Consider the following 10,518-nt stretch of genomic DNA (forward strand, 5'->3'; position numbering starts at 1 on the left):
CTCGAATTGATCATTAGACTTTATTATAGATAAATAATGTAAAACTCTGGCAAACCTAATCTATAAACTACATGTTTCTAAAATAACTAAAGTTTCTCCATCAAAAATCAGGAATATTCAATAGATTTCAAGAAATATCTACTTTACAGCATTGTTATCCTACCAGCTCAGCAATATACTACACACACACACACACACACACACACACACACACACACACATATATATATAAATAAAAGATAGTGAAATGTGTCTTACAAAACAATAAAATGCAAACCTTTTAAAGGGATCAATGAGGTGGAAAGTTCCATAGAGCTTACCATTCATCAGGAGAGCAGCCATAATCCTCAGGTTCAGGGACATGGCTTCAGAAAGCAAGAAGAGAGGCAGAAAGAGAGGAAAAATAATCACAGAAAGGCTGGAAACATAAAACCACGAAGAAGGGAAGTATAAAAAGATGGATCACTGAAAAGTTAACAAAATGAACTTTTAGTTGAATCTGAAAGAATGGCAGTTAGTACAGTAAATAGAACATAATGATTCATGGTAGCTAAGCAGGTTTACAAAGTTATCCTGTAACTGTACAGCCAATTTGCCTCTTCACTACAACATTTACTTATTTTATCTACAAAATTCACAATTCAGTAGGAATTATTTGAACTTAGCAGTTTAAATACATGCTAAAGCCAATGAAAAATTAATCATGTGTTATATAATCAGAATAAAATGTTTTAAGGTAACAAACATGCTAATATCTTGAAACAAACTATCACACTAATAAAATTTGTTAAATACATTTGGAAGTAACTGGCTACCATGAGATGATGGTTACTTCAAAAGGCACATTAAAGTAAAAGTTACCTGCATTTCTATAATTAAATGGAACCTTAGTTTAAGAGATTAAATGATATTCAAAAATTTTCACTTAAACTATAATTCACTCATTAAAACACTCTTTATCTCAAACAGAAAACATATTCATCAGTATCTTCTTTAATTTCATCAACTCGCTCATCTGAACACTAGGAAAGTCTGATAGATGTATTTCATTTCAGCCAGTCATGTATTCAACTGGAAGGGTCCCATAATACATGACAGATCAGATTTTCTTATTTTCCGTTTCTTTCATAATATAATCATTCGATACTTTTCCTGTAAATTTACTAGACATAGAGTTTTAAAATGCAGAGTTCAGTACAAATGAAAAGTCACTGTTATTTTTGACAAATATACAATAAACTTTGTTAAAAACTCATGGGATCCTTTCACTCCCTAAAAGTTCAACCTTTCATCAACCCAGCCAAGGCAGGGACTTCATCATTCCAAGACACCTCTTCCACTACCAAAACATTAATTTGCTTCCAGTGCAGTATCCACTATATCACTCCAATCACAATGGAGGTGGTCCCTTTTAACTCACTATTCTCTCTCCTACCAAAGGGCTTTTGTGCCTGTTAACGAAGAAGGGCTAATCAAGCCCTTTGCAGGCTGGACTCCAAGAAAAGGAGTTGGCATGCTGCAAAGCTCTGTGGAAACTGGCTGCAACTCCATGTTTAAAGCAATCACTTCTGATCAACCTCAAGGCTTGGACCCTAGCCCATGGACTGTGCCAGGGAAGGGCCTGGTACTACCCAAGCAACACTGAGCATGGTCCTGCCAAGCTGCACTAGCCCCGATCTCATACCAGGACAAGGGATAAAATTTCCCAAGTCATGCAGCTTAAAAGTTCCAGAGCTCAAGTGTCAGAGACCCTCTCCCCAACTCTGGCTCAGCCCTGGAAGAATTCTGAACACTACCTAGAGCCCAGTCAGCAGTAGGTGCCCCGCACACCTGCCACTGATCCTATATGCAAGTTTCCCTCTGACTGCTGCTCCAGAAGCTCTGGTGTCTACGTGGTATCTGGCTTTTTGCCTTTGCATGTGCCTGTGCTGTAATATCTACCTGGTAAGTTCCTCAATCAAATTCATTCTTAGATCTCAACTCCAGAATCACTTTCTTAGGCATATTTCCCTGCCTTCCCTGTTTAGATCAAACCACCCATCATAGCCTCACATAGACTTCTATACTGTGTTAGGACTTTATATTTGTCTATATGATTACTTAATTTGCATCCACTACCAAATAGACTATACACTTTAGGCAGGAGGAAATCATGTGAACTTTTGCCTATTTTGCCTCCATTATCTGTCAAAGTGTCACATGCATCAACACTTCACATATGCAGTAAATAAATGAATGGGGCTGACTGGCATTCATCACAAGTCATGGTGAGCAGTAAGATAAACATGGTTGTAACAAGATCTTGGGGGTATTATAATTGTGAAATTTCCGTGGTGAATCTCTTCTCGGGGTTAAAGTAGCAGCCAATCCTTTCGGCAAATATATAGCTAAACCAAATACTGTCAAGTAAAGTTATTCACATAGTATATTCATATATAAAGATTGCTTTTAAAAACTTATTTTTCATTTAAAGGGAAAATGCAAATGATGTTGATATGAATTAAATGCTTTGTCCACACACACAAAGCATTATTTAGCTTGCTTAACAGAGTTTCTTTTTATAGACTGTACGTTGTTAAGCCTCATCCAACTTATTCTAAAAGTAAGGTCTAAATTTTTTTTACAAAGATGGCACTTAGGGCTGTATCCCAGAATCTTTACTCTATTGAGATTTGTAGCCACTGAACAGAGAAACTGCTTACCTATTCCGGGTATTCAAGTAATTATTATAAAACTGACTTATTCCCTACAGGAAGCAATTAGATGAAATGATATTTTAATAACTAATATTTACAGTAAAATATATAGTTTGTCATAAATTAAATTTACAAATGATGTCACAATTACTTACATTTTACTGTAATTGTCCCATAAAAAGATCTAATGAAATAATCTAATAATTTTAAGCACATAGTGCATTCCTAACTAAAAGTTGATTTCTACAAGATAATCATCATTGGCAACTACGTACAAATCTTTTTTATTTTATTGCCCATCACGAATCCAATTTGGAGCAAAGGTTCAGGGAAATGAAAGAAAATTTATTAAAATTAAATTCTGATATACTGTTTTAAGTGTTAATTATAATTTTCTTACAAATGTATAGAATACACAGAACTAGCTAGGAATTATACTATCAGGAAACTTCAAGCTTTATTTTTCTAATTGAAAAGACACAACAGAACTCACTTGAGCCCTATCAGGGGTGAAACTGAGCTGCACCTGATGTTTTGGCAACATTGAGGCAAAATCAGCTCTGCACTTGTAACTCCAAATGCTTTTGTCAGGATATGAAATTTTGTGTTACTCTCTGGTTTTGCCACCTTCCTGGGGGGATTAACAACTTGGTTTCTTCCAGTGGGATTAGAAGTTCTCATACATAATATTTCCCACATCAAGCAATTGTTAAATGCTGCTCTGGGGAAAAATGGGATAGCAAAACCAGGTGATTTCCCCCGTCTAGATTCCCATAAGCCAAGAGTGCCCAGAGGAAATCCACACGGAAAAGTGCTTGACAGTAATTTCTCTCACCCCTTCATATCTAACCATGGAGACTGGCTGTAATTAAGTAACAGTGTTATGTTCCCTGCTGTAAACATGTAGTCAAGTCAGAAGTCATGGTTTCTCCAAAACCTTCAGACATCAACAACTCTCTACGATGCTAACAATCCAATAACCCACCAGGATGTGTTTGGGAAGGGACACTGATAAAAACTCAAGGTTAAGGATGCCTAAAAGCACATACACAAACATGATCACTGGCAGCAGTTTAACTAGCTTTACTCTACATGGCTTCTGGTATTCTTGAAAATATGATACCATAACCAAAGAGGAAACAGATTTCGGCTTATGCAGTTAAAATTTGCAAACAGTTTTTTATTTCTAAATATTATGTTAGATTTCATATCTGGAAAAGGAGCTTATAAATGGTTTGGTCTTACTATCCACATCTTAAAGAGTAGGAAATATCTGAAAATAAATTTTCTAGGATTTACATGGTCAATTCTAGACAAAGCCAGAACTCATGGCTTATGACTGCACCTCAGTATTAAGAAATATTTCCTCAAGAGGTAATTCACTTCACTGGCAATTTAATCTGAATGACAATACTAAACTCAGACCCATCCTATAACAGTTGTTAATGATGACATCATTGAAACAGACACAGAAGAGCACTGCTCTTTAGAACTACTGCCTAGGAGCGTTTAAGTACCTCTTCCAAGAATAAGAGAAAACCTGATAAAATGCAGAAGAAAAGAGAGGCTAGATCTGATTTTAGCTTTCTGTTCTGATAATTTCACAATCAATGATTACTAATTTGATGAACCTGCTTACTGAATTAAAAATCATACAAAGTAAAAAACAATGCCAATTATTCAACAGGTCACTGTGGAAATACTAGTTATAAATGAATACATAATTTGTGTAAAAAAAATCACCATAAATCTGACAAAGTGACAAACTCTAGAATTGCAATAGACTTTCATGTTCTCTACTGGGATGACTGTGGGTTGAATATATAAGCACAAGATGTCAAAAAGTGTGGCTGCAACTCTCCTGCTCCAGTAGCAATTTGTTGGGGGAGGGTGGAAGAGCCAGGTGAGCCTCTTTAATCTAAGGAAATGAGGACATCTTCAGATAAACATGAAAAACAGCATCCAGCCCAGTAAACAGTAAGCATGCTTCTTAAATCAACAGCCTGTCTTTACAGTGTGAAAAAGCCACTCAATCAACTGTCTTTTTAACCTCATTTATACATATAGTTTAGTCATTTTTAGTCAAGCTCTCATAACCCAAAGAACAAGGATATCTAGGAACAACCACACACTTTTGGGATTTTTCATGAAATAGTTACTTATTTATAATTTTAACTAAGGCATTTTCAAAATGTAACACTCTTTGTCACTGGCTGACTGCTCAGAGTGAGCGGGGAAGAGTGGGTGCAAGCCAGAAAACCAAGAAGAAGTGTCCATGCTTGTATAAGTAGGAGATTGATATTTACTAGTCTCACTTGTAGGTAGATAAGGATAATTGGCAAATTTGACAACAGGCCAATGTCAACCAACCAGGAGAGTGTTTCACCTTTTGATGTCTTTTCTAGGAAATGTGGAAATTAATTTTCTCACATTACGCTATAAAATATTTTAAAGAGAAGGCTATGGAACAGCTTGTAAGCATACCTGGAAATAAGAAATACATTAAATGGGTGCTCAACAAGCATATTCTAAAGAACATTAACAGCCTGATAAAAGTTTCTGATTATATTAATTATCCTCCAGATTCAAGCGTTTCACGTCTCTACCTCCTTTCCATCATCAGAATTCTAGATTGCTCTATGACTGCAAAAAGGAGAGATGATAGAAGAAAAAAAAAGTATCAAAAAGGGTAACTGTCACTATTTTAACTTGAAAACTGCCCAAGGCCTGATTATCTGTCCTTACCAGATCCAAGCTATACTCTGATTTATTTATTTATTTATTTATTTTTTGCTCTGTCGCCCAGGCTGGAGTGCAGTGGCCGGATCTCAGCTCACTGCAAGCTCCGCCTCCCGGGTTCACGCCATTCTCCTGCCTCAGCCTCCCGAGTAGCTGGGACTACAGGCGTCCGCCACATCGCCCGGCTAGTTTTTTGTTATTTTTTAGTAGAGACGGGGTTTCACCATGTTAGCCAGGATGGTCTCGATCTCCTGACCTCGTGATCCACCCGTCTCGGCCTCCCAAAGTGCTGGGATTACAGGCTTGAGCCACCGCGCCCGGCCTACTCTGATTTATAGTAGTGTAAAGGGAAATACGTTTGTTCCTTATTACCAGGGCAAGAGAGAGACTTTCAGCAACACTAAACACTGAAGATACCATTGGGCAGAGCACCCGCCTCATGTCATCCCAAATGAAAACAACGCCAAACTACAAATGCGAAATATACATGTGTCCTAAAATTACAACAGCTGCTTTTTAGACTAAAAAAAAAAAAAAACCCACACCCTCCCCTAATAAAAACTCCCAAATGTACCAAACTGTTAGCACTAATTAAACATGTATTTCATATCCTAATTAAAGGGAAAAACTCACCCATAAGCAACTCCCGCTATGGTGCACTTCTTAAACTGCATTACATTGCATGTTAGAGTACCAGTTTTGTCAGAAAATATGTATTTAACCTAAAAAAGTTTAAAATTTCTCATTAATATTTCAAAATATGCCAGTCTTTTATAGAGAAAAAAAAATTCTCATGCTTTTTATTAACATTGCAGGGGCACAATGAATATTACTAAGGGATTACTTTCTGCACATTCATCAAGGAATATATTCAGCTTTTTAAAAAGTATTTTACAAATGAATCTTTTCACATATGAATACTAAACAGTATCACCATACTAGACAACTAAATTATATAAACATATGCCTCAGTATGGTCTGAATTTCCACTAGAAAGTGCCACTACCAGTACTTAACATTTATAGAGCACTGAAACATCTATCAGCATTTCTCAATGCAACAGTCAACTGTAGAATTTATAATAGCTTGCACAACTAACTTCATGCAACATCTGAATTGGTAAGCAATAAGAATAATTCTGGACTATATGCGATTTGTAAAGTGCAAGTTGGAATATGGCAACGATACAAAAAAAGAAAACCTTTTTTAGCTAGAATATGTAAATGGATTACAAATATACACATATGTGAATATAGTATGAATTATAAATCTAACATTCCTATTGACTAGACTCACATAGCTTCCTTGATGAACTTTTCCTCCCTTCCTGCTTGAAAGGTATGAAAAATTCGAAAACTACGTTTATAACTTGAAAAGAGCCAATATGTTGCATACTAGCTAGACTATATACCGAGGGACATCTCTAAGCTCTTGGAGTGCTTTACCTTGAGAGCAAAATCTGCTTTAGACAGTGTTTTTAAAAATTGATTTACTAAAAATGAGAATTGTTCATCAGGCTCTAACAAATGTATTATTCGAATAGTGGAAAATTAAAAGCTGTCCATTCATCTGAAGTTATCATACATGGCAGATACCACACCAAATCTGACTTTTTAATTCAACACATAATCAACAATAAATTGAGTTTACCTGGCCAAGTTCCTCATTCAGATTAGATGTTCGAGCCATGGCAGCAGTGTCTGTGGGTTCATAGTGCATGTCAAGATCCTTTAAAAAAAAAATTAAGTAAATCATTGAATACAACTGGTAATAAGGAATTGGGTGAAATTTTAAAAGAAAACAATTGGTATATTCATACTTCAATAAGTCACTGTTTGATGAACTATATGTAAGCACTAATTTCTTGTCATCCCTATACCATTTAATTCAATTTTTCTGAAAAGTATTCAATATAGACTATCATATTCCACAGTAAGGGCAGAACAGTATGGTACTTAGAGCCTGTCTATGAAGCATGCAATCTAGGTTTACTATCATTCCACCATTTTCTATATAAATGAACTATCGTAAGGATTAAAAGACACCACACAAAGTGCTTCCTACTGTGTCTGACACAAGGCAAGTATTTAGTAATGTGAACTAGAACTCAGCAACTAAACACTGCTCAAATAATTAGGTCTTCACACCCCTGGAAAAAGTACCCAAGAGATTCTGTCTGGTTGTGCTTTCTGGGTCAAGAAGGAAAAACAAAATGCACTTCTCAAAACATAAAAATGTATAGTTTTTGTACTTATTTGTACTTGCTTTTTGCCCAGTAATCATGAGACTTGACTATATTATCCTACAAAATAAATATCTTCTATAGTAGGCTATTTTATTAACAAGTCAGGGCTGTAGTTCACAAATTTTCACATCAAATGAAAAGGCCAAAATTCAAAGCCCGTCTCTCCCATCTCTGTATTCTGAACGGATGAACATCACTTCCGAAACAGGCTATTGAGTTTTATGTGCCATGTTTTAAGAGAAATATTAACCAACTGGGCCTTCATTCAGAAGAGAAAGTGATCAGAATAGAGATTAATCTGGAAGTCATATGAACTGAAGGACAACAGAAGACGACGGGGAATGTTTAATTAGAAAGGAAAAGATAGGATAAACTGGCATGATAGCTGAGTTCAGATATTTTGCAAGACTATCATTCAGAAACAAGATTAAGCACTTTCATAATAGACCCACTGGGAAGAACCAGAATCAAAGGAAGACAGTTATAATCTCATTTTCACACAAGAAAGTTGCCTTGTAAAAGAAGGCTGGAAAGTCAGCATTCTGTCAGATGTTATAAAATCTCTGTATATTAGAAAGGTGGTTGAAAGCATAAGCCTGCTGGGTTAATCCAACACTAAAATTAAATAATTGTTTGAAAAATATTATTTTTGAAAATGGAAACAATAAAGTGATTACCTAGCTTACTTATGTGATCCTCACAATGAGTTACCCTATTATTGCTATAAGAAACTTCAGTAAGTCTTACTTATATTTGTACATATCCCATTATATAATTCTTCAGCCATCTATCTCCTGCATGAAGAGAGCTACACCTGCAGCTCATTTTAGATTTCTAAATTACACTGACTTCTTGCCAATGATTTAAGAGATTGACAGTTTAGGTAGAACATTCGCTACAAGAAGATACTAAGCAGTCACAATAGTTATCAGTTATATTTTTAAAAATTCTAATATTGTTTATATTGAAAGGCTTTGCAATGATTGAAAAAGGAAGATCAAAAATAACACAAAGTTTCTCAAAATAAAAGAAAAATTAAATTTTCTGGCAGACTAGGCCCACAGATTTAATTTATATAAATGCATTAATTTTAACTTTGATAAAACTGTAAGACCACATTTAAAAATATTTAGAAAATAGATGTCCAATATTTTTCCAATATTTAACAATATCCAAGAAGAAAATTATCAATAAAAATTTGAGTGAAGCTAAAATTGTTTACAGTGTGGAAAATAACATGGTATAACATAATAATCTGGTTGATATCAGTAACAATTACAGTATTATTTGTATAGTGCTTGATTATTTATGAAGCTCTTTGCTATGTCAAGAGATTCCTTAGTCCATAAAACCACTGTGAGATGTAGGTAAGGCATATTACCCCTATGTCTGTGTTCAAGAAAATAAGTTTCAAAAGAAGTGACTTGAGAAAGTTGATACACCTAGTAAATTATAATACTAGAATCACAATTCACATATATAACTCCAAACTCATCGTTCTCCATCTCCCATGACCACTATGTATTCTAAAATAGGTTTCCTGAACTAGAGATCTATTTTCCCCACAATGTCTGGTCTGTAAACTTGCGTGATTCTGAGATGAGGAACTTTGCAACAAATTAGGTTCAAAAATCTGATGCTGTAGTCAAGAAACGGTAGATATAATTAAAACCTTTTTTCTCCTGAGATATCAAAACATCCTAAGGACAAAATTATTTTGTAGGGTGATGACAATCATAATTCATATTTACCCAATTTATGAAGTATGCTTGGGTAAATTTCACAACTTCTAGTGTAACCAACAAGCTGATAGGAATCAGATTGTTGAAAAGGATGATGAAGGTCAAGAAATTCAGTCCAAAATTATTAGCGCCACCATCTGTTGGGAGAGGCAGGAAGAATGTCATTTAGTTTTATATTTTATTTGCACTGACCCCAAATTAGCATAATACAAGTTTTCCATATTACGTAGCTTATTTGATAATTTGGGAGGAACACTTTGCTGATAATCTATCCTAATTCTCAAGTACATCCTTCAAGACAGAATTGCATTATTTGTGTTCAATATATTGTTAATCCAGGTAAGAGCGGTATAAAAGTACTAAGACAGTGAAAGGACTGTCAAATATTGCAAATCCTCTTCCAAACACAAAGTTTAGAGATATTAGAGAGAGCACTGAGGGTTTATAAATATAAAATCTCCATTGGGTAGAGTCACTTTTATATAAATTCTTAAAAGTATTTCCAACTTAAGGCATGCTTTAAGAGCAAAAAATCAAGACAGCAGCAGCAAAAACAATCCGAACTATATGAGTACTATTCAGTCCTAGGTAAATTATTCTCCTAGGTACATTATACTCTTCTTCCTCAATAATGAAAATAAAACAGCTATACCAGATACAATTGTAAAGTATACAAAGAAACAGACTGATGGCAGTAGCAGCTCTGATATTGAAATAATAAATCAGCAACTATAAAAACAACTTGTAACTGCAGCAAAGATAAATCAATGTAATAAAAAAAACTTTAAAAATACCAGTTTTTGCTATATGACTTTACTAGAATTTGCTTTCACACTTTTGGAAGTTAAGTCTTTATTGGCTAAGTACTCATGAAATAAAAATGTAAACTCATTTCACAGAAATATCCAGGAGTTGTACATTAATACTACAATAATAAAAGGATAAATGTTCTAAAGGCAAACTATTTACTAGCACTGTCTCTATGATAACATTTAATATAGGACTTACCACATTACTGAGTTCAAATGAAAGTACATTTGGTTTAAACATTTTTAAACCATATAAACCACTTTTTGGCGCTTTTATTTAAATTTTT

The 10,518-nt window shown here is 34.7% G+C and overlaps 1 protein-coding gene across 1 annotated transcript in view; it reads right to left on the reverse strand.

Annotated features, from left to right (window-relative positions):
- The window catches only part of ATP8A1 (ATPase, aminophospholipid transporter (APLT), class I, type 8A, member 1), a 292,825-nt gene that overhangs the window by 188,316 nt on the left and 93,991 nt on the right, over positions 1–10,518 (reverse strand). Inside the window, exons 12-15 of the mRNA XM_011968920.1 lie at positions 9,432–9,559; positions 7,086–7,163; positions 6,069–6,157; positions 321–365 (exon numbers count right to left, since the gene is read on the reverse strand). Coding sequence (XP_011824310.1) covers positions 321–365; positions 6,069–6,157; positions 7,086–7,163; positions 9,432–9,559 — 340 coding nt within the window. The remainder of the gene's footprint in view (positions 1–320; positions 366–6,068; positions 6,158–7,085; positions 7,164–9,431; positions 9,560–10,518) is intronic.

This window comes from Mandrillus leucophaeus, unplaced genomic scaffold (assembly GCF_000951045.1).
Source record: "Mandrillus leucophaeus isolate KB7577 unplaced genomic scaffold, Mleu.le_1.0 Scaffold865, whole genome shotgun sequence".
Classification (NCBI taxonomy): Eukaryota; Metazoa; Chordata; class Mammalia; order Primates; family Cercopithecidae; genus Mandrillus; species Mandrillus leucophaeus.